The sequence below is a fragment of the Callithrix jacchus genome, chromosome 22 (assembly GCF_049354715.1).
Source record: "Callithrix jacchus isolate 240 chromosome 22, calJac240_pri, whole genome shotgun sequence".
Lineage (NCBI taxonomy): Eukaryota > Metazoa > Chordata > Mammalia > Primates > Cebidae > Callithrix > Callithrix jacchus.
In genome coordinates, this window is record NC_133523.1 from 48,369,833 (window position 1) to 48,394,030 (window position 24,198).

Here is a 24,198-nt window from a genome sequence, read left to right on the forward strand (position 1 = left end):
TCGAACTCCCAACCTCAGGTGATCTGCCCACCTTGACCTCCCAAAGTGCTGGGATTACAGGCATCAGCTACTGCACCTGGCCACAGAAATTCTGAGTTCAGGAGTGGCCTGTTGGATCTGGGAATTACTCTGGTGTTGAGAATTGACAGTGAGGTAGGAGACACATCAGAAGGTACAGGAAGTGAGGCCCTGACTTAGAGGAGAAGCTGAGGAGATGGAGAAGAGGGGTCAGGTGTGAAGAGATGAGGGGGTCAGTCATGTCCAGATTGTAAGTACCAAGAAGGCAGGGGGTGATAGCCTCCCCAGGGTCTAACACAGTGTGTGGCTCATAGGAGGTGCTCAATAAGTATTTGTGACAATATTTACACAAAGTAAATGAACGAATGGGAACTTGCTGAGTGACTGCAGAGATGGAGGGGCCTGGGTAGATGATCTTGTCATCATGGTGTTTCCATTTTTCTTCCTTCCCCGCTCACTTCCAGGGCCCCCAGGCCTGGACTCCATCTCAGACCCCTTCAGTTGGAGCTGGATTCCTGGACTGGGGAGAGATCAGAATGCCTGGCTCCCAGGAGAGCTGGGCACCAAGCCCTCTGCAAGTGTGACTGCCAGTGTTCTGGAGAAAACAACCACAAAGGCCCCAGGGAAAATGCCTAAGAGTACTAAGAAGTGGGTGACAAAAAATGCAAAGAGACCAACCACTCAACCCCCAGTGACGCCAACCACAAAACATTCCAGGGCCCAAAGCCTCCCAGACCTAACCTCACAGACCACTGCAGCCCTGACCACTGAGGCCTCCCGAAGACCTACCTTTGAGTTTACCAGAAGGCCGACCACAGAAGCCCCCCACAGACGGACCTCTCACAGCACTGCCATGCTGACCCCTCAGGCTCCCCGAGAACAGACCAGCAAGACCATGGTGATGCTGACCACTCAAAGCCCCCGAGAAATGACCTCTGAGGCCACCATCAAGAGAATCCCTCAGGCCTCCCTGGAGCCATCTGCTGAGATCCCACAAGGGTCTCCAGAGTCATCCAAAGATCCGGCCCCCTCTCCCACTGCTAGCATCACTGGGGAATCAGGTAAGTGACCATGAGGGGTGTGGGGAGAGAATGGGAGAGGCTGACCCTCCCTCCTGACCTGAGGGTCTTCCATGCAGGCCTGTTCCGGGTTCGTCTAGCCGATGGGCCCAACCGCTGTGCTGGCCGGCTGGAAGTGTGGCATGCCGGACACTGGGGAACAGTGTGTGATGACAACTGGGACCTACGAGATGCCACTGTGGCTTGCTGGGAACTGGGCTGTGGAAAGGTCCGGCCCCGAGTAGGCAAAACCCACTATGGCCCTGGAACTGGGCCCATCTGGTTGGATGACATGGGCTGTAAAGGAAGTGAGGCATCATTGAGTGACTGCCCCTCGGGGGAATGGGGGAAGCACAACTGTGACCATGAGGAAGACGTTGTACTCACCTGTACTGGTACCAGGGCATGGTGAGGGTGGTGGGGTTGTGGGGGTGGTTAGGAGAATGGGTCAGGGTGGGGCCAGGTGACCGCGCCATGGTAGATTCTAAAGAACTGGGCATGCGGGGTCGCGGTGGGGAGACTCCAGAGTTGCTCCAGAAGATTCCAAAAGGGAGGGAGGGGCAGCAGTAAGGACCTCTGAAACAGAGGATGGGCTCAACCATTGCCCCAATTTCTCCAAAGGCTACGCAGACTATGACGATTATCCCCCCTGGACCTGGGACCCCACCTCAGCAGAGGACCTGGCCAAGGGGACCACCACAATGGGGGGACCTGGACACACTCTCCCCTGGGGCACCACCAGGCACCCAGGGACCCCCTTCCCAGCAACAAGGCGCCTGCCAGACACAGGTGAGGGACAAGATCGGGGTGGCCATGGGGGGCCTCCATAAACCTCCATTCGCTTCCTCGTAGGGTTTCCAGAAAAACCCTTCTAAATGAGCTGGCTGAGGTCTCAGGAGCCCTGAAAAGGTTTTCCTTGGCTCCTGAGACCCTAAATGCATTACCTCCTTGGGCTCAACCGTGACACTTCTTCACAGCAGAAGACATCTAAGAGATCAGGCCAGGCTCAGCCTATCCTGAGCCCATCGTCCTCCCATAAACCGCACAATACATGAGCCTGAGCCCCTCGAACAAACCCACAACCAAGGGCCACTCTGTCATCACATCATCGTCCCCACCCCTGCTCCCCCAGAGCAAGGGAAACCTTACCCATTCTTGAAGCTCACGCTCTGGTCGGCGTCTGCTGCGGCTCCGACAGAGGTGGGGACTCCTTGAGTGCAGCTTCTTTCCCTACCCTGTCTCCTGCCCATCCCTGGGCCTGAGCCCCTCCCTTCAGCCAGCAAAATCAGCTTCCAGTGCCACAGCTGTCTCCCCTCTGCTCTGTGGCCTCTGTCTCACTGTTGCAGCTCCTTCCACATCTGGGACCTTGCCCCGATTTGGCCCCCACGTTGCTGCCACCACGTCCTTCTGCCCCTTTCTTTGCCTGTCTTCCTTGTACCCCCTTCTCTCAGGGTCCCTCTGAATCCGTCTCTGCTCCTGTTTCTCACAAACGTTTGCTCTCTTTTTCTTTCATTATCCATTTATCCTCATCATCTCCATTTCTGTGTTGCCCAGGATGCAGTGCAGTGGTGTGATCTCGGCTCACTGCAGCCTCGACTGCCCAAGCTCAAGTGATCCTCCCGCCTCAGCTTCCTGAGAAGCTGGGACTATAGATGTGCACCACCATGCCCCCTCATTTTTATATTTTGTACAGATGGGCTCACTGTGTTGCCCAGGCTGGTCTCAACCTCCTGAGCTCAGGTAGTCCTCCTGTCCTGCTCTCCCAAAGTGCTGGGCTTATGCTGGGTTTACAGGCATGAGCCACCATGCCTGGCCTCACTCCATTCTCCATGGTCAGTTTCTCTATCTTTTCTCCTCTGTGCCAATCTCTCTTTTCTTTTCCTTCCATTTTCAATTTCTCAGGCTCATCTTTATGCCGTGCTATTTTTCATGGTCATTTCTCTTGCTCTCTCACTCACCGTGTTTCTCGTTTTCTTTCTTCCGTTGTCAGTTTCATATTCCCATCATGTCTTTTTCCCTAGGTCTTTCTTTTTAAATTTCTCACCCTCAGTACCTCTTTTTCTCACTCCATTTCTTGTGGTCAGTTTCTCTTTATTTTTCCTCCCTTGTCCTTCCGTTCTCTTCTTTCATTGTCATTCTCACGCCTGCATCATCTTTGTTTCTCACCCAGTTTTTCCTGATCAATTTATCTGTGCTTCCTCCTCAGTCTTTCTCTTTTCTTTCAGGTCTCACCTTTGCCACCTGTTTCTCACTCCATTTCTCATGGTAATTTCTCTCTTTCTTTGAGATCGGGTCTTGCTCTGTCACCCAGGCTGACGTGCTGCAGTGTGATCTCAGCTCACTGCAGCCTCTAACCCTCAGGCTCAGGTGATCCTCCCACCTCAGCCTCCTGAATAGCTGGGATTACAGATGCACACCACCACGCCTGGCTAATTGTTTTGTGTTTTCTTCTTGAGATGGGGGTCTCACTATATTGCCCAGGCTGGTCTCAAACTCCCGGGCTCAAGCCATCCTCGAGGAGGCCTCGGAAAGTGCTGGAATTGCAGGCAGGAGCCACCGGGCAGAACCTGTTTCTGTATCTTTCCTCCTCTTGTCTATCACTTCCAGTTTTCACCTTCACCACCTGTTTCTCACTCCATTTTCCCCAGTGGGTTCTTCTGTGATCACCTCACGCTCTCATCGCCTCCAGTTCTCACTGCCTGTGTGCCCTCCTCAGGCCCAGGGCTGCGGTAGCTTTTCCTTTGCCTCCTGCCATTGTTTTCTGAGTCTCCCTCTCCCCTGCTTCCCCCTCAGCCTCCCGCGGGCCCCCTTCTCTGTCCCCCTCACTCTCTGGGGGTCTGAGGGAAGGGCTCCCCGCTTCTGTCTCCCGCGGGCTCCCTTCTCTGTCCCCCTCATTTTCTGGGGGTCTGAGGGAAGGGCTCCCCGCTTCTGTCTCCCGCGGGCTCCCTTCTGTGTCCCCCTCATTCTCTGGGGGACTGAGGGAAGGGCTCCCCGCTTCTGTCTCCCGCGGGCTCCCTTCTGTGTCCCCCTCATTCTCTCCCGGTCTGAGGGAAGGGCTCCCCGCTTCTGTCTCCCGCGGGCTCCCTTCTGTGTCCCCCTCATTCTCTCCCGGTCTGAGGGAAAAGCTCCCCGCTTCTGTCTCCCGCGGGCTCCCTTCTGTGTCCCCCTCATTCTCTCCCGGTCTGAGGGAAGGGCTCCCCGCTTCTGTCTCCCGCGGGCTCCCTTCTCTGTCCCCCTCATTCTCTCCCGGTCTGAGGGAAGGGCTCCCCGCTTCTGTCTCCCGCGGGCTCCCTTCTGTGTCCCACTCATTCTCTGGGGGTCTGAGGGAAGGGCTCCCCGCTTCTGTCTCCCGCGGGCTCCCTTCTGTGTCCCCCTCATTCTCTGGGGGTCTAAGGGCTCCCCGCTTCTGTCTCCCGCGGGCTCCCTTCTGTGTCCCCCTCATTCTCTGGGGGTCTGAGGGAAGGGCTCCCCGCTTCTGTCTCCCGCGGGCTCCCTTCTGTGTCCCCCTCATTCTCTGGGGGTCTAAGGGCTCCCCGCTTCTGTCTCCCGCGGGCTCCCTTCTGTGTCCCCCTCATTCTCTGGGGGTCTGAGGGAAGGGCTCCCCGCTTCTGTCTCCCGCGGGCTCCCTTCTCTGTCCCCCTCATTCTCTCCCGGTCTGAGGGAAGGGCTCCCCGCTTCTGTCTCCCGCGGGCTCCCTTCTGTGTCCCCCTCATTCTCTCCCGGTCTGAGGGAAGGGCTCCCCGCTTCTGTCTCCCGCGGGCTCCCTTCTGTGTCCCCCTCATTCTCTCCCGGTCTGAGGGAAGGGCTCCCCGCTTCTGTCTCCCGCGGGCTCCCTTCTGTGTCCCCCTCATTCTCTGGAGGTCTGAGGGAAGGGCTCCCCGCTTCTGTCTCCCGCGGGCTCCCTTCTCTGTCCCCCTCATTCTCTCCCGGTCTGAGGGAAGGGCTCCCCGCTTCTGTCTCCCGCGGGCTCCCTTCTGTGTCCCCCTCATTCTCTGGGGGTCTGAGGGAAGGGCTCCCCGCTTCTGTCTCCCGCGGGCTCCCTTCTGTGTCCCCCTCATTCTCTGGGGGTCTAAGGGCTCCCCGCTTCTGTCTCCCGCGGGCTCCCTTCTGTGTCCCCCTCATTCTCTGGGGGTCTGAGGGAAGGGCTCCCCGCTTCTGTCTCCCGCGGGCTCCCTTCTGTGTACCCCTCATTCTCTGGGGGTCTAAGGGCTCCCCGCTTCTGTCTCCCGCGGGCTCCCTTCTGTGTCCCCCTCATTCTCTGGGGGTCTGAGGGAAGGGCTCCCCGCTTCTGTCTCCCGCGGGCTCCCTTCTCTGTCCCCCTCATTCTCTGGGGGTCTGAGGGAAGGGCTCCCCGCTTCTGTCTCCCGCGGGCTCCCTTCTGTGTCCCCCTCATTCTCTCCCGGTCTGAGGGAAGGGCTCCCCGCTTCTGTCTCCCGCGGGCTCCCTTCTCTGTCCCCCTCATTCTCTCCCGGTCTGAGGGAAGGGCTCCCCGCTTCTGTCTCCCGCGGGCTCCCTTCTCTGTCCCCCTCATTCTCTGGGGGTCTGAGGGAAGGGCTCCCCGCTTCTGTCTCCCGCGGGCTCCCTTCTGTGTCCCCCTCATTCTCTGGGGGTCTGAGGGAAGGGCTCCCCGCTTCTGTCTCCCGCGGGCTCCCTTCTGTGTCCCCCTCATTCTCTGGGGGTCTAAGGGCTCCCCGCTTCTGTCTCCCGCGGGCTCCCTTCTGTGTCCCCCTCATTCTCTGGGGGTCTGAGGGAAGGGCTCCCCGCTTCTGTCTCCCGCGGGCTCCCTTCTGTGTCCCCCTCATTCTCTGGGGGTCTAAGGGCTCCCCGCTTCTGTCTCCCGCGGGCTCCCTTCTGTGTCCCCCTCATTCTCTGGGGGTCTGAGGGAAGGGCTCCCCGCTTCTGTCTCCCGCGGGCTCCCTTCTCTGTCCCCCTCATTCTCTGGGGGTCTGAGGGAAGGGCTCCCCGCTTCTGTCTCCCGCGGGCTCCCTTCTGTGTCCCCCTCATTCTCTCCCGGTCTGAGGGAAGGGCTCCCCGCTTCTGTCTCCCGCGGGCTCCCTTCTGTGTCCCCCTCATTCTCTCCCGGTCTGAGGGAAGGGCTCCCCGCTTCTGTCTCCCGCGGGCTCCCTTCTGTGTCCCCCTCATTCTCTGGGGGTCTGAGGGAAGGGCTCCCCGCTTCTGTCTCCCGCGGGCTCCCTTCTGTGTCCCCCTCATTCTCTGGGGGTCTGAGGGAAGGGCTCCCCGCTTCTGTCTCCCGCGGGCTCCCTTCTGTGTCCCCCTCATTCTCTCCCGGTCTGAGGGAAGGGCTCCCCGCTTCTGTCTCCCGCGGGCTCCCTTCTCTGTCCCCCTCATTCTCTCCCGGTCTGAGGGAAGGGCTCCCCGCTTCTGTCTCCCGCGGGCTCCCTTCTCTGTCCCCCTCATTCTCTGGGGGTCTGAGGGAAGGGCTCCCCGCTTCTGTCTCCCGCGGGCTCCCTTCTGTGTCCCCCTCATTCTCTCCCGGTCTGAGGGAAGGGCTCCCCGCTTCTGTCTCCCGCGGGCTCCCTTCTGTGTCCCCCTCATTCTCTGGGGGTCTGAGGGAAGGGCTCCCCGCTTCTGTCTCCCGCGGGCTCCCTTCTGTGTCCCCCTCATTCTCTCCCGGTCTGAGGGAAGGGCTCCCCGCTTCTGTCTCCCGCGGCCTCCCTTCTGTGTCCCCCTCATTCTCTCCCGGTCTGAGGGAAGGGCTCCCCGCTTCTGTCTCCCGCGGGCTCCCTTCTGTGTCCCCCTCATTCTCTCCCGGTCTGAGGGAAGGGCTCCCCGCTTCTGTCTCCCGCGGGCTCCCTTCTCTGTCCCCCTCATTCTCTCCCGGTCTGAGGGAAGGGCTCCCCGCTTCTGTCTCCCGCGGGCTCCCTTCTCTGTCCCCCTCATTCTCTGGGGGTCTGAGGGAAGGGCTCCCCGCTTCTGTCTCCCGCGGGCTCCCTTCTCTGTCCCCCTCATTCTCTGGGGGTCTGAGGGAAGGGCTCCCCGCTTCTGTCTCCCGCGGGCTCCCTTCTGTGTCCCCCTCATTCTCTCCCGGTCTGAGGGAAGGGCTCCCCGCTTCTGTCTCCCGCGGGCTCCCTTCTGTGTCCCCCTCATTCTCTCCCGGTCTGAGGGAAGGGCTCCCCGCTTCTGTCTCCCGCGGGCTCCCTTCTCTGTCCCCCTCATTCTCTCCCGGTCTGAGGGAAGGGCTCCCCGCTTCTGTCTCCCGCGGGCTCCCTTCTGTGTCCCCCTCATTCTCTCCCGGTCTGAGGGAAGGGCTCCCCGCTTCTGTCTCCCGCGGGCTCCCTTCTGTGTCCCCCTCATTCTCTCCCGGTCTGAGGGAAGGGCTCCCCGCTTCTGTCTCCCGCGGGCTCCCTTCTGTGTCCCCCTCATTCTCTGGGGGTCTGAGGGAAGGGCTCCCCGCTTCTGTCTCCCGCGGCCTCCCTTCTGTGTCCCCCTCATTCTCTCCCGGTCTGAGGGAAGGGCTCCCCGCTTCTGTCTCCCGCGGGCTCCCTTCTCTGTCCCCCTCATTCTCTCCCGGTCTGAGGGAAGGGCTCCCCGCTTCTGTCTCCCGCGGGCTCCCTTCTCTGTCCCCCTCATTCTCTCCCGGTCTGAGGGAAGGGCTCCCCGCTTCTGTCTCCCGCGGGCTCCCTCTGTGTCCCCCTCATTCTCTGGGGGTCTGAGGGAAGGGCTCCCCGCTTCTGTCTCCCGCGGGCTCCCTTCTGTGTCCCCCTCATTCTCTGGGGGTCTGAGGGAAGGGCTCCCGGCTTCTGTCTCCCGCGGGCTCCCTTCTGTGTCCCCCTCATTCTCTGGGGGTCTGAGGGAAGGGCTCCCCGCTTCTGTCTCCCGCGGGCTCCCTTCTCTGTCCCCCTCATTCTCTCCCGGTCTGAGGGAAGGGCTCCCCGCTTCTGTCTCCCGCGGGCTCCCTTCTGTGTCCCCCTCATTCTCTCCCGGTCTGAGGGAAGGGCTCCCCGCTTCTGTCTCCCGCGGGCTCCCTTCTGTGTCCCCCTCATTCTCTGGGGGTCTGAGGGAAGGGCTCCCCGCTTCTGTCTCCCGCGGGCTCCCTTCTGTGTCCCCCTCATTCTCTGGGGGTCTGAGGGAAGGGCTCCCCGCTTCTGTCTCCCGCGGGCTCCCTTCTGTGTCCCCCTCATTCTCTCCCGGTCTGAGGGAAGGGCTCCCCGCTTCTGTCTCCCGCGGGCTCCCTTCTGTGTCCCCCTCATTCTCTGGGGGTCTGAGGGAAGGGCTCCCCGCTTCTGTCTCCCGCGGGCTCCCTTCTGTGTCCCCCTCATTCTCTGGGGGTCTGAGGGAAGGGCTCCCCGCTTCTGTCTCCCGCGGGCTCCCTTCTGTGTCCCCCTCATTCTCTGGGGGTCTGAGGGAAGGGCTCCCGGCTTCTGTCTCCCGCGGGCTCCCTTCTGTGTCCCCCTCATTCTCTGGGGGTCTGAGGGAAGGGCTCCCCGCTTCTGTCTCCCGCGGGCTCCCTTCTCTGTCCCCCTCATTCTCTCCCGGTCTGAGGGAAGGGCTCCCCGCTTCTGTCTCCCGCGGGCTCCCTTCTGTGTCCCCCTCATTCTCTCCCGGTCTGAGGGAAGGGCTCCCCGCTTCTGTCTCCCGCGGGCTCCCTTCTGTGTCCCCCTCATTCTCTCCCGGTCTGAGGGAAGGGCTCCCCGCTTCTGTCTCCCGCGGGCTCCCTTCTGTGTCCCCCTCATTCTCTGGGGGTCTGAGGGAAGGGCTCCCCGCTTCTGTCTCCCGCGGGCTCCCTTCTCTGTCCCCCTCATTCTCTCCCGGTCTGAGGGAAGGGCTCCCCGCTTCTGTCTCCCGCGGGCTCCCTTCTGTGTCCCCCTCATTCTCTGGGGGTCTGAGGGAAGGGCTCCCCGCTTCTGTCTCCCGCGGGCTCCCTTCTGTGTCCCCCTCATTCTCTGGGGGTCTGAGGGAAGGGCTCCCCGCTTCTGTCTCCCGCGGGCTCCCTTCTGTGTCCCCCTCATTCTCTGGGGGTCTGAGGGAAGGGCTCCCCGCTTCTGTCTCCCGCGGGCTCCCTTCTCTGTCCCCCTCATTCTCTCCCGGTCTGAGGGAAGGGCTCCCCGCTTCTGTCTCCCGCGGGCTCCCTTCTGTGTCCCCCTCATTCTCTGGGGGTCTGAGGGAAGGGCTCCCCGCTTCTGTCTCCCGCGGGCTCCCTTCTCTGTCCCCCTCATTCTCTGGGGGTCTGAGGGAAGGGCTCCCCGCTTCTGTCTCCCGCGGGCTCCCTTCTGTGTCCCCCTCATTCTCTGGGGGTCTGAGGGAAGGGCTCCCCGCTTCTGTCTCCCGCGGGCTCCCTTCTCTGTCCCCCTCATTCTCTGGGGGTCTGAGGGAAGGGCTCCCCGCTTCTGTCTCCCGCGGGCTCCCTTCTGTGTCCCCCTCATTCTCTGCCGGTCTGAGGGAAGGGCTCCCCGCTTCTGTCTCCCGCGGGCTCCCTTCTGTGTCCCCCTCATTCTCTGGGGGTCTGAGGGAAGGGCTCCCCGCTTCTGTCTCCCGCGGGCTCCCTTCTGTGTCCCCCTCATTCTCTGGGGGTCTGAGGGAAGGGCTCCCCGCTTCTGTCTCCCGCGGGCTCCCTTCTCTGTCCCCCTCATTCTCTGGGGGTCTGAGGGAAGGGCTCCCCGCTTCTGTCTCCCGCGGGCTCCCTTCTGTGTCCCCCTCATTCTCTGCCGGTCTGAGGGAAGGGCTCCCCGCTTCTGTCTCCCGCGGGCTCCCTTCTGTGTCCCCCTCATTCTCTGCCGGTCTGAGGGAAGGGCTCCCCGCTTCTGTCTCCCGCGGGCTCCCTTCTGTGTCCCCCTCATTCTCTGCCGGTCTGAGGGAAGGGCTCCCCGCTTCTGTCTCCCGCGGGCTCCCTTCTCTGTCCCCCTCATTCTCTGGGGGTCTGAGGGAAGGGCTCCCCGCTTCTGTCTCCCGCGGGCTCCCTTCTGTGTCCCCCTCATTCTCTGCCGGTCTGAGGGAAGGGCTCCCCGCTTCTGTCTCCCGCGGGCTCCCTTCTCTGTCCCCCTCATTCTCTGGGGGTCTGAGGGAAGGGCTCCCCGCTTCTGTCTCCCGCGGGCTCCCTTCTGTGTCCCCCTCATTCTCTGCCGGTCTGAGGGAAGGGCTCCCCGCTTCTGTCTCCCGCGGGCTCCCTTCTGTGTCCCCCTCATTCTCTGCCGGTCTGAGGGAAGGGCTCCCCGCTTCTGTCTCCCGCGGGCTCCCTTCTGTGTCCCCCTCATTCTCTGCCGGTCTGAGGGAAGGGCTCCCCGCTTCTGTCTCCCGCGGGCTCCCTTCTCTGTCCCCCTCATTCTCTGGGGGTCTGAGGGAAGGGCTCCCCGCTTCTGTCTCCCGCGGGCTCCCTTCTGTGTCCCCCTCATTCTCTGCCGGTCTGAGGGAAGGGCTCCCCGCTTCTGTCTCCCGCGGGCTCCGTTCTCTGTCCCCCTCATTCTCTCCCGGTCTGAGGAAGGGCTCCCCGCTTCTGTCTCCCGCGGGCTCCGTTCTCTGTCCCCCTCATTCTCTCCAGGTCTCAGGGCAGCGTTTCTGTCCTCCCTCCGTGCCCGTCGCAGTCGCTGTTTCCGCGCCTCCTCCCTCCGTTACACTCTCCCGTCCTGCTTGCGGTCTGGGCCTGCCCGGCTTTCTGTCTCTGTCGCCCCGCTCCTGTAGTCTCCTGAGAGGCCCAACCCTCCCACTCCCGCCGAGAGTCTCGCCGCACGCGCTCTTTCCCGCCTTTTCTCCTGGCGCTCGGCACGCATGCGCACGCGCGGTGGCCCGGGACTGGAGGGGTGGGGCCGGCGTTCATCTGCCTAGCACCTCGTGACGTCACAGTGGCGCTGCGATTCCTGATCGGCCTCCGGCTCATCGCCTGCGGTAACAATAGCTGGGCGCAGGGCCGTCAGGTCCCAAGAAGGGGGCCTTGATATGGGGAAAAGGAGGCGGGGAGCAGGCCCTGGGGGGCCGTGACGTGGTGGTGGTCGGCTCACGTTGTCAATCAGAGCTATCACTGCGTTTCCACAGGCGGAAACGGGCGCTCCCCGAGGTGATGCTCCTGGTTCAAGGGCTGCCGGGGTTGCAGCGCCTCCCTAGCCCATAGCGCCCCCTCGTGGTGGAGGCGGGCAGGTGCCGGGCACGGCGGCTGCGGAGACCGCTAGTCCAGCCCCGGACCCCTCCCGTAGGGCAGGGCGGCAGCCAAAGAGCGGAAATACACGCAGAATAACAGATTATGCCGGGGAAATGAAAAGACAGCCATGTGTGCAACTTTATCAGTGGGAAGACTTAGGTTCTATTGGATTGAAAAAAAAAAATGGGAAGACTCGGAGGTGCGTGCGGGGAGGGGAGGGAGACCCAGCAGGCATGCGTTAGCTTCAGGAGCAACGTAACCTTGGAAAAGCGACTTGGTCTTTTTCAGTCCCCGTTCCTTTCATTTATTTCTTTCTTCATTCATTCATTTATTGAGACGGAGCCTCGCCTCTGCCTCCCGGGTTCAAGTGACTCTCCTGCCTCAGCCTGAGTAGCTGGGAATACAGGGTCCTGCCACCACGCCCGGCTAATTTTTGTATTTTTAGTAGAGATGGGGTTTCACCATCTTGACCAGGCTGGTCTTGAACTCCTGACCTCCTAGTACACCCACCTCGGCCTCCCAAAGTCCTAGGATTACAGGCATGAGCCACCGTGCCCGGCCACCCGTTTCCTTCTCTGGAAGAATACAGTGGGGCTCCAGGGTTGTTGGGAAGACGCAAGGAGAGCTCGCCTACTCTGCCGGCCCTGCAGGACTCCAACTGTGGGCCATAGGAACTGCGGTTACATCCACGATCCAGAGGGGAAAAAGCTAGGCTCGGAGAAATTTAACTTAGGAGCCACGATTACAATCTGTTTTAAATGATTTCACTCGTTTGCTCCTCGGATTGGGAACCGTGTACGCTGAAACAGAAGCAGGAGTCTGGAGTCCGACTCTCCTGCCAGGTGTCAACCGTGGTTCCAACCCAGATTCGAACTAGTTGGGTGACCTCAGGCCCCAACTCAATGAGGAAAATGTGTGTGAAATCGTTTAAAACCGCAAAATATTGCTTGTTAGAGTTATTTGCTGAAAATGAACAACAGCTGCAGGATTCCAGGGAAGGAGCTATTATTTGTAGCAGAGAAATCAAGGAAACCTCACAGACGGGATGGTATTATTTCACCAGCAGACACAAGGAGAAAAGGAGTTCTCAGAGGAGCAAAGGCTGAGGGAAATTTGCATTGTCAGAAATTTTCAGTGGTGTTGTCAATCTCTGCTAGACTTCCAGCTCTATGAAAGATCCGTATCTGCTTCCACCGCTGCCATAGCACATCACCACACATTTAGTGGTTTAAAACAATGCAGTCTTATCATCGTGCACTTTTGTAGGTCAGAAGTCAGACTCCATTAGTGGGCTAAGATCAAGGTGTCAGCCTTTGGAAGGCTCTAGGGGATATCCATTCCCCTGCCCTTTCCAGCTTCTAGAGGCCACCTGCATTCCTTGGCTTGTGGCTCCACCCCCATCATCAAAGCCAGCAACACTGCGTCTCTCTGATCTTTCCTCTGCCTTTGTATCTCTCTCTCTCTCTCTCACTGTGGCTTGAAAGGTTCTCTGATTTTATTTATTTATTTATTTATTTATTTATTTATTTTTGAGACCGAGTCTCGCTCTGTTACCCAGGCTGGAGTGCAGTGGTGCAATCTCGGCTCACTGCAGCCTCCACCACCCAGGTTCAAGTGATTCACATGCCTCAGCCTCCTGAGTAGCTGGTATTACAGGCACCCACCACCACACCTGGCTAATTTTTGTATTTTTAGTAGAGATGGGGTTTCACCATGTTGGCCAGGCTGGTCTTGAACTCCTGACCTCAGGTGATCCACCCACCTCAGTCGCCCAAAGTGCTGGGATTACAGGCTTGAGCCATGGTGCCCAGCGAGTTCTCTGATTTTAAGGACTTAGATTGGGGCCACTTGGTTAATCCAGGATAATTTTCCCATTTCAAGGTCTAGACCCTTAATTACATCCACAAGGTCCCTTTTGCCATGTAAAGTAACATATTCACAGTTTCTGACTGGGGCATGTGCATCTTTGTCCTACACACTAGGGATTCCGGACAGATCCAATATCTTGTCTATTATGGATCTGTCTGGAATCCCTAGTGTCTAGGACAACGCTTGAATCTCAGTAGGTAATTTTTACATTATTTGTTAAATGAATGAACGAACAGATGAGAGATGGCAGTGTAAGTCTAGAGAGACAGAGGAGATAGGACGGGAGGCTTGCGGAGTTTTGATTTTTATGAAGCAGCATTTCTTCAGTCTTCCTGGATGATAGCGTTTGGAGACCCACTCTCTCCAGCGTTCATGTGTCAAAGGCCTCCTGTGTGACAGAATGTGTACTAACTACTGGGAGGTGGCGTTAAGGAACAAAGCAAGGGGAGGGGCAGAGCAGGCTGCGGGTTGCAATTTAAAATAGGAGGGACAGGCATTGGTGGCTCATACCTGTAATCCCAGCACTTGGGGAGGCCGAGGCAGGAGAATCGCTTGAAGCCAGGCGGTGGAGGTTTCAGTGAGCCGAGATCGCGCCACTGCACTCCAGCCTGGGCAGCAGAGTGAGACTCCGTCTCTAAACAAATAAATAAATCAGGCAGACTGGATTAGGGCCTACTCAAATGGCCTCTTTTTACCTTACTTACCTTTGTAAAGGTCCTGTCTCCAAATACAGTTCCACTCTCCTGAGTAGCTGGGATTACAGGCACCTGCCACCATGCCCAGCTAACTTTTTGTATTTTTAGTAGAGATGGGGTTTCTGCATGTTGGCCAGGCTGGTCTTGAACTCCTCACCTCAAGTGATCTGCCTGCCTCAGCCTCTCAAAGTGCTAGGATTACCGGCTTGAGCCACGGCGCCTGGCCCAAATGCCCTTATTTTACATGCTTGTTTAGTGACAGTTTCTGTTACTGGTAGCGGAGAGCATCTGAGCTGAACCAAGAAGGTCTCCACAAGGTCAGGGAGGAGCTGAAGTGATGGCGCAGTTGAGGCGGGATGATGCCTGGACTGGGGCTGGGCCCAGGAGGAGAGAGAAGGGGAGCCACATTCAAAGGGAAGGTGAAGACTCAATCCTCTTCCCCATGTCTCTCTAGGTGGCAACGATGGTTACAAGGTTCCTTGGATGTGGGACACAGCTTCAGGAAGGGGCCTGGCTGAAGGGACCCCTACTTTAGGCAAACTAGGACCCACCATTGCAGCTGGCGTCACCAGGAGCCCAGGCAGTCCTCCAACTCCAAGGGTTCATGGGGACACAGGTGAGGCATGTGGCTGGGGTGAGGGGACTGGGGCGGTATGTGTCGTGGGGTAAAGAGACAGATTCCAGACTCCCCAGTGGAGCCCCAACTCTCACTCCAGAAAGACTCAGCAAAGATGTATTCTAAAACCAGGGGTTATCGGCGGGGCATGGTGGCTCACGCCTGTAATCAGAGCACTTTGGGAGGCCAAGCGGGGAGGATTGCTTACGCTTGGGAGTTTGAGACCAGCCTGGGCAACATGGTGAACCCCCTCAAGATCTGAACATTAGCTGTCCCAGCTGCTTGGGAGGCTGAGGCAGGAAAATCCCTTGAGCCTGGGAGGTCAAGGCTATGATGTGCCATTGCATTCAAGCCTGGGTGCCAGAGTGAGACCTTGTGTCAAACAGAAACAGAACCAAGGGGTTATTATCTCTAGACCAGTGGTCATCAACTAGGGCCAATTTTGCCCCCAAGGGGCATTTGGCAATATCTGAATATATTTGGGATTGTCATGGCAAGAAGTGGAGAGGCTGCCCATTGGCACCTAACTGGTAGAGGCCAGGGATGGAGTGAAATATTTCATAGTGCACAGGACACATTCCCATAACAACGAACCACCCAGCCCTAAATGACAATATTCCTGAGGTTGAGAAACCCCAACCTATGTGGCATAAGTCACTGTGACAGATAGGAAAATTATAGGAAACCCTCGATGAGAAAGAGGAAAAGATACAAACGGGCGATTCACAGAACAGGAAACCCAAATGGCTGGGTGTGTTTAGAAACGCTCACACTCATTGGGAACCAGAGAATAGAAATCCAAACAAGCATGGAAGAGAATTAGAAAGGTGGGTATGATCGCCCAAGGTGCCCCCACAGCACCAGCAGAAGCCTCTTCCACTGGGCAGACAGGCCCCCAGAGTGCGCTTTGGGAGCTGTAATCCCAGCATTTTGGGAAGCCAAGGTGGGCAGATCACTTGAGCCCAGGAGTTTGAGACCAGCCTGGGCACCATGATGAAACCCCGTCTCTACCAAAAAATACAAAAATCAGCTGGGTGTGGTGGCGCACACCTGTAGCACCAGCTGTTGGAGAGGCAAAGGTGGGGGATTGCTTTAGCCCAGGAGGTGGAGGTTGCAGTGAATTGCAATCACACCCCCTGCACTCCAGCCTGGGTGACAGAGCCAGACCCTGTCTAAAAAAAAAAAAAGGAATTCCACACAATGGAATTCTGTGCGGCAGCTAAAACCATGAGTAGACGTATACACAGCAATATAGATAGGTATTAACAACGTAATACTGAAGGAAAAAGTCAGAAAGAGAACAATATTTCCAGCTGAATGCCATCTGCAAAAGTTAAAAGCATAAACACAAAAATACATAGACACAGTTAAAAGACACGCTATATGGAAGCCAGACATGATGGCATGTGTCTGTAATCCCAGCTACTCAGGAAGCTAAGGTGGGAGGATCCTTTGAGCCCAGGAGTCTGAGTCCAGCTCTGGTGACATAACAAGACCCTGTCTCTAAATAAAACAAAAACGAAAGGAACGTGCTGTGCTTTATAAGGACACACACGTGTTTAAGGCCGAGTGTCAAACACAGCAGCGGAGGGGCCTGTAGGAGAGGGTGCTGAGGATAGAGGCTGGGGATAAGGAGGCTCGAAATAAAAGTCAGACAAGAGGGACACTGCAGGGACTGCTGGTTACAGGGCACTGAGGGGTACGATGAATGCAGTTATCTGCACCTTGGGTCTGAAAAATTAACAACCATTACCATTCTAGGTATCTGAGCACCTATAATATCTACCTAAGTGGAGAGTCTTGAGATAATAACAAAAAACATGTAACATTTATTAAACAAAATACACCATGTTAGGCACTATTCTAAGCAATATATATATATATAGAGAGAGACTATATATAAATATATATATATAATGTCTACATGAGCTTGGCCAGGCATGATGGCTCAGGCCTGTAATCCCAGCACTTTGGGAGGCGAAGGCAGGCAGATCACTTCAGGTCAGGAGTCTGAGACCAGCCTGGCCAACATAGTGAAACCCCCGTCCCTACTGCTGCTCTACTAATAATAATAAAATTAGCTGGGCGTGATGTTGGGCGCCTGTAATCCCAGCTACTCGGGAGACTGAGGCAGGAGAATTGCTTGAACCTGGAGGCAGAGGTTGCAGTGAGCCGAGATCACAACACTGCACTCCAGCCTTGGCAACAGACGGAGACTCTGTCTCAAAAAGAAAAAAAAAAGGAGAGAGAGAGAGATCTACATGAGACTGTCTCAAAGAAAGAGAGAAAGAGAGGAAGGAAGGAAGGAAGGGAGGGAGGGAGGGAGGGAAAAAGAACAAAAGGAAGGAAGGATGGAAGAAATTTACCTGAGCTCCATGATGTAGACCTATAATTTTGCCCATTTCTCAAATGAGTGAAATTGAGGCACAGGTATCAATGACTCTGACAACATCAGTAATTATGAGAGTGCTTATTCCATGCTAGTCATTAAGCTAAGTGCTTTGCACAACCATGATCTCCCTGAGTCCTTTTGACAACTCTGCAAGGGAGATACGTTGGTCATCTATAATCTACAGGTGGGGAAGAAACTGAGATCTGATCAGTGAAGTGATTTGCCAGTCACCCAGCTAGGAAGCCAGGCAGCTGCGGTCTAGACTGGGACAGCCGGCTTTGAGCACAAGCGCTTTATCTAACCACTTCTCCAGTCCTGCAAACAAAGGACAGTGTGGGGAAGGAATGCCCTCAAAGACCCTGCAGGAACCGTGGAAATATGCAGATCTGCGGGGTTCAATACGGTAGCTGTGAACACAGGGGACTGTTTACATTTAAATGAATCAACACTTTCTAAATGAAACATTCAGTTCCTCATTCACACTGGCCGCATTTCAAGGGCACAGTAGCCACATGTGGCCAGTGGCTACTGTATTGGCACTGTGGATCATAGCACATTCCCTCACCGAGGATGTGGTATTTAACTGCCTAGACTCTATGTGCAAACAACTTGGGTTCAAGTCTTATCCCTGCAACTTGCAAGCTGTGTCTGTGTGACCTTGGGCAAGTCATGTGGCCTCTCGCTCTCATTTCCTCCATCTGTAAAATGGGGATACAACTGGCACTCACTTAGAAGCCAGTCCCAGAAGAGGATGAGGCTCCTCCTGCTACTCAGGCCCAAAACTTGAGGGGGTGCCAAAAACAGCAAAATCAAGATACATAATATCATAATACAGTATTTTTAAAAATAAAAATTAATGGAAAAAACCACCCATGATGAGCTGAAGACAGGATCCTATCCACCTCACTGGGCTCACCCTAATCCCGGCCCTGTTGGGTCCCGTCTTTGGTTAAAATGTTATCTTTGGTTAGCTGTGGATCTTTTGCATTAATTTTTATTGTTTAAAAATATTGCATGAAAACGCTTGAACACAGGAGTTCAAGATCACAGTGAAGTATGATCTTGCCACCGCTCTACTCCAGCCTGGGCGATACGGCCAGACTTTAACTTAAAAAATAAAAAATTCCATAAAGATATTTATCTTGATTACTAAAATTACCCTTCGGAGCCCTGTTGGGTCTCCCTGCCTCCCCCGGCTCCCCACATCCCCCAGACCCCGCTGTCTGCGAATCCTCCCGTACGCTGCACACTTCTGAGCACTCCTGCTTCCTCCCGGGTCCCAGCATCCCTGCATCCCTCCCTCACCTCACCCTCCTGCACCCTCTCCTGCAACCTGCGTACCCCTCCACATTCCCTCGTCCGGAGCATCCGAGCATCCTCCAGCAGAGGAGGACGCCAGGTGGCGCCTGGAGACATCGGAGGAAGCCGGGAGGAGGGGCCGCAGGGCCGGGTAAAATCTGCCGGTGACCCTTGACGTCTCGAGGCTCTGCGGCTTTCCATTGGTCGGCTGCTCGAGGGGCGGGGAGAGGCGCGGGGTGGGCGGAGCCGGCTGACCTCAGACCGCCTGTCTGTTTTCCCTTCTCCTCCTCCTCCAGGTTCCCCAAGGAAACCGTGGCCGGAGCGCAGGCCGCCGCGGCCCACTGCTATCAGGACAGCGCCCCCCACCCCGTCCACAGGTCCCTCCGCCTCTCCGGGACCCCCAGGCCCAGCGCTGACCTCTGACTCCAGTGTAGAGCTCACTCCCCGCTCAGCCTTAACGCCCGAGGCGACCTCTGACCCTGCGGACACTTCACCCACCTCAGACCCGGCCTCCCGGACCAACCCCGACCTTAGCTTGACAAGCCCCGACTTTGCTTTGTCCACCCCTGACTCCAGTGTGGCTCCACCGCTGACCCCGGAGCTGTCACCCACGCCCCCACCCACCTTGCTCAAAGAGTTCACCGCTGACCCTTCTACACCACTGGAGGTGACCAGCCTTTCCCCTACCTCAGAGCGGACCCCAGAATCGGACACAACTTCAGACTTGGACACAACTCCATACCCCAGTACAGTCTCAGAATATTCCAGATCCCCAGACCCCTCCCCAAGCCCTCACTCCACTATTACCCCTGATCCCACCGGGACCCATGACCCCACCATGACCCCTCACCCTACCTTGACCTCTCACCCTACCATAACCCCTCACTTCCCCACCACCACTCATCCCACCACAACCCCTCAACCCACCACCATCATTCACTCCACCATGATTCCTGACCCCACGACAACCCAACCCTTCACTACCATGCAGCCCACCACAACCCCTCAACCCGCCACCACCACTCACTCCACCACGACTCCTGACCCCACCACGACTCCTGACCCCACCACAACCCCTCACCCCACCACCACCATGCAGCCCACCACAACCCCTCACCCCACCACCACCATGCAGCCCACCACAACCCCTCACCCCACTACCACTCCTGACCCCTCCTCAACCCCTGTCATCACTACTAAGTCCCTTCCAACCTCCGTTGGGACAGAACTCTCCTCTCCCACTCCAGCACCAACAGTCAGGCCCAGTCTGCATCCCGAGTTGACCTTCACAGCAGTTGCTCCTCACCCCTCCACATTCCAAATGCCCACTGTAGAGCCCTCTCCAACCTTGGAGTCCAGCTCCTCCAGGTCCTCCACAGCCACAAGCATAGACCCACTGTCTACTGAGGACTTCAAGTCATCCAGAAGCCAGAGCCCCAGCCTAACCTCTCCACCTACCCATGCCCCACACTCAGCCTCTGACCTCACTGTGCCCCCTGACACCCACTTCTCCCCCATAGCCCACCCCTTGGATCAACCTCCTTTAGACCACCTCACCCTAGGGCCAACCCCTGGTCAGAGCCCGGGCCCCCATGGTCCATGTGTGGCCCCAACACCACCTGTAAGGGTCATGGCTTGTGAGCCACCTGCCCTGGTGGAACTGGTGGCCGCCGTGAGGGACGTGGGTGGTCAGCTGCAGAGGCTGACCCAGGTTGTGGAACAGGACCGGCAGGAGCACCAAGCCCTGCTGCGGGGGCTGACCCAGCTGGTAGAGGCTGCCCAGGGTCTGGGGCAACTGGGTGAGGCCATAAAGAGACTGGTGACCTGGCCCCCCACCATGCCTGCACCAACCACCACTACCCCAGAGGAAGAGGAAAGGCCTCTGAGGGGAGATGTGTGACCCTCTCCAGGATTTGAGGGGTTTAAGACACTCCTGACAGAAAAAGAAAAAGAAAACCAAAATATCTAATTAAAAACAAGGTGTGAATGGTGTTTTTGGGGAATCCTAGAGAGAGAGAATCACAAGCTGGATCTTGGTATGTGAATAGCCCAGGAGCCATGCAAGGTGGTGTTGGCGATGGTGATGATTATGATGGTGATGATCCTGATGGTGATGATGATAGGATGATGATCATCATGGTGATGATAATGGTAAGACGGTGGTGGTGGTGGTGACAGTGATGATGATGAAGAGGAGGAAATAATGGTGATGATCATGAGGGGATGGTCATGGTGATGAGGCAATGATCTTGATGATGGTGGTGGTGGTGATGGTGGGTATGCTGCTGCTGCTGCTGATGGTGGTGATGGTGATGGTGGGTATGCTGCTGCTGCTGGTGGTGGTGGTGGTGGTGATGGTGGGTATGCTGCTGCTGCTGGTGGTGGTGGTGGTGATGGTGGGTATGCTGCTGCTGATGGTGGTGGTGATGGTGGGTATGCTGCTGCTGCTGATGGTGGTGATGATGATGGTGGTTATACTGATGGTGGTGGTGATGGTGATGGTGGGTATGCTGCTGCTGCTGGTGGTGGTGGTGGTGATGGTGGGTATGCTGCTGCTGATGGTGGTGGTGATGGTGATGGTGGGTATGCTGCTGCTGCTGGTGGTGGTGGTGGTGATGGTGGGTATGCTGCTGCTGCTGCTGATGGTGGTGGTGGTGATGGTGGGTATGCTGCTGCTGATGGTGGTGATGATGATGGTGGTTATACTGATGGTGGTGGTGGTGGTGATGGTGGTTATACTGATGATGGTCATGGTGAAGAGGCAGTGATCATAATGATGGTGCTGGTGGCAGTGATGGTGATAATGATGATGATGGTGCTAAGGGTGACCATGGTGGTGATGGTCACACTGACGGTGATGGTGACAGTGATGGTGGTAGTGGTGGTCATCATGATGGCAATGGCGGTGTTAAAGGTGATCACGATGGTGATGACCGTGAAGGAGGGTCACGGCGATGAGGCAATGATGGTAATGACGATGACGCTGGTGACTGTGGTGGTAAAGATGACCATGGTACTGATGATGGTGATGATGGTCGTGACAGTGATGAAGCTTCACGTGAGCAGAAACCGGGCCTTGTTCGTAGATGTAAGCTCAGTTTCTAGGACAGAGGCTGATGCAGAGTACACACTCAGTAACAAATGCCTTTTGAATGAAAGAGTGCGTCATGATCAGCATGGCTCATGTTTACTGGGCAGTTCCTGTGTGTCAGGCTCTGTTTTAAGGGCTTTGCATGGATGATGATGTCATCTTGTCTTAACGGGTGCCTGCGAGGAGGGTACTGTTACCACAGCTCAGCAGATGAGGAGCTGAGCTTCGCAGCCCAGATTCCTGAGTTTGAGTCCTTGCTGGGACTGAACATGAGCCAGTTACTTAACCTCTGGGTCTGAGCTTCTCCAGCTATAAACAAGGGATAGTAATAGTACACCTACCTCATGGGGTCGCTGTAATGATTGAATACGTTAGTACCAAGACAGTGCTTATGACGGCTCTTGAGAAGCACCTGTCAAGTGAGAGCAATTACTGTGTTTATCCCCATTCTGCAGGTCTGGGCACTGAGGCACAGAGAGGTTTGGTCGTGTGCCCCAGGTCACTAAGGGAACGGGTGGTGGGACATGCTTGGCACTCAGGGCCCTTGCTCTTAAGAAAATATTCCAGTCCGGGTGCGGTGCTCATGCCTATAATCCCAGCACTTTGGGAGGCCGAGGCAGGTGGATCACAAGGTTAGGGGTTCGAGACCAGCCTGGCCGAGAGGTGAAACTCCATCTTACTAAAAATACAAAAATAAGTCGGTCGTGGTGGCAGGCGCTTGTGATCTCAGCTACTTGGGAGGCTGAGGTGGCAGAATTGCTTGAACCCAGGAGGCAGAGGTTGCAGTGAGCTGAGATTGCACCACTGTACTCTAGCCTGGGTGACAGAGCAAGGCTCTGTTTAATAAAAAAAAAATCCAGCTGGGCACAGTGGCTCATGTCTGTAATCCCAGCACTTTAGGAGGGCGAGATGGGAGGATGGCTTGAGCCTGGGAGTTCCAGACCAGAAACATAGTGAGACCCCCCCCCCCAACTTTATTTTAAAAAAAAGGAAAGTAAGAAAAAATAAAATATTCCACGGCTGTGTCAGACTGACCTGGGTTCAAGTCCCGGCTGTGGAAGTCTGGCAGTTTCCCTCCCTCCTCTGAGTCTCAGCTTTTTTCACCTGTAAAGTGGGGAGAGCAGTAGTGCCTGCCACACGGGGTTGTGAGGATTCAAAGAGTTAGTGCAGATAAGGACAGGGCGGCACGTAGGGTGTGCGCAATTAACGACCGTGCGTGCGACCACGCCGCCTGTGCTTTTCTGTGCCGACACCGCATGGGCCCTTCCTAAACTACATCCAGTCCTCACCATAGCCCTTTGAGGGAGGAGCTTTGATCTCCGTTTCAGAAAGGACTCTGAGGATCAGAGAGGGCAGGCCCCTTGCCTAAGGCCACACAGCAGAGCCAGGGACTCAAACCCAGTATACTGTGATGTGAATTTCTGTGCTTTGACCACGGCCCAGGTTTCTGGATTAGGGCTTCCATGACAGCCCCACTCCAAGCGACCTTGGGTGGGCTCCTTCCCATCTCTGTGCCTCAGCTTGCTGGTGTGTAAACTGGGGGCCATCTTAGAAGACCCCCCTACTCTGATTCTGGCTCTTGCAGCCTCAAGCAGGAAACCATTTCCTCCTCCTCCTCTCTCCACTCCAGAGCCGGCTCAAAGGTCATGGAAGGTGATGGAGGCTGGCGCCCCCGCAGTCCTGCAAAGGCCAGCAGGGTCCAGTTACTTGTTTTGGTGGGGGCGGGTAATGTCTGGGGGTCTGCTCCCGCCAGCGGGCGAAGGAGCATGCTGAGAATTCTGTTCCCCAGATCTCATTAAGCCCTGAGACCTAAATAACTGCCGACTGGTTCCCTGGGGAGGCTGAGGGGGGGCTTCTGCCCTTGGTAGTCAGGGGGTCACGGGGCAGCACCCCAATATGGAAGGAAATGGCTCCTTTTCTGTCCAGGTCGGGGCAGGTGAGCCCTGGCTCTGGGCCATCCCCCCACCAAAAGTAGCAGGGGGCCCAGCCTGGGGTTAGGGCTCCTCTCAGCAGGCCAGAGGTGGAGGGGGGCTGTCGGACACTCTGGCCCTAGGCCCTTCCGCTCCCTGCCGCCTTCTGCCAGCTCTGTAGAAGGGAGTGCTTAATTACCCAGTCACTCTATCCCTTCTTGGCCAGGCAGCTAAGCCCAAACATCTGGCCCCAGGGCCCACGGCCAGAATGGGTGGTCAGCCCCCGCCCACTGCTGGCCCTGGCTCCGGACACGTCCCACGGGACAGCTGAGCTCGATCCTCTGCCTGCCAGCTTGCCACCAGCCCAGAACAGTAGCTGCATAGGCCCTGCGAGCTCAATCGATACAGAAAAAAAGACATGTGATGAAATTCAGCAGCCATTCACCGTATACACACACAGAGAGCAAAGTTAGAGCAGAGAGGACTTCCTTCCTCAGACAAGGGTATGAAGGAAGACCTACCTGTCGTTATTATCATGGGCAGTGGATGTGGCCTCCTAGGAGCGTTGATATAGGAGGCCTGGAAGAACGCAGCAGGTAAGTGGTTTGGGAGTAAGAGTCTGGCCTGATGCTGGATCAGTTCTCCAAAGCCACGTTCTCACATTCCCTGCACCTCAGATGTGACCCACAGACCTGCAGCATCAGCCTCACATGGAAGCTGTTTCCAAATAAGGAGTCACTATGTATGGAAGCTACAGCCTTACAAAATGTATTTTTTTTTTTTTTTTTTGAGATGGAGTTTCAATCTTGTTGCTCAGGCTGGAGTGCAATGGCACAATCTGGGCTCACTGCAACTTCCACCTCCTGGGTTCAAGCAATTCTCCTGCCTCAGCCTCCCGAGTAGCTGGGATTATAGGCATGCGCCACCACACCTGGCTAATCTTGTATTTTTAGTAGAGATGGAGTTTCTCCATGTTGGTCAGGCTGGTCTCAAACTCCCGTCCTCAAGTGATCCGCCTGCCTCACCTCCCGGTGTTGAGATTACAGGCATGAGCCACTGCGCCCAGCCACAAAATTTATTTCTTAAACAATAATACTTGAAAGCAAAAATTACTAAGGCCAGGTGTGGTGGCTCACGCCTGTAATAATAGCACTTTGGGA

The 24,198-nt window shown here is 56.7% G+C and overlaps 1 protein-coding gene across 9 annotated transcripts in view; it reads left to right on the forward strand.

Annotated features, from left to right (window-relative positions):
• SSC5D (scavenger receptor cysteine rich family member with 5 domains) overlaps positions 1–20,013 on the forward strand; it is a 33,977-nt gene extending 13,964 nt beyond the window's left edge. For 6 of the 9 annotated variants that reach the window (XM_035283476.3, XM_035283479.3, XM_035283478.3 and 3 more), the window contains 5 exons: positions 483–1,079; positions 1,157–1,471; positions 1,698–1,865; positions 14,185–14,346; positions 18,334–20,013. In XM_035283476.3, the coding sequence (XP_035139367.1) occupies positions 483–1,079; positions 1,157–1,471; positions 1,698–1,865; positions 14,185–14,346; positions 18,334–19,937 (2,846 nt within the window). In that variant the 3' untranslated portion in view covers positions 19,938–20,013. Of the gene's footprint in view, positions 1–482; positions 1,080–1,156; positions 1,472–1,697; positions 1,866–2,274; positions 2,277–11,041; positions 11,334–14,184; positions 14,347–18,333 lie in introns of those variants that run through there. The other 3 variants (XM_078360908.1, XM_035283477.3, XM_078360907.1) reach the window with 3 other exon arrangements.
• The last annotated feature ends 4,185 nt before the right edge of the window (positions 20,014–24,198 follow it).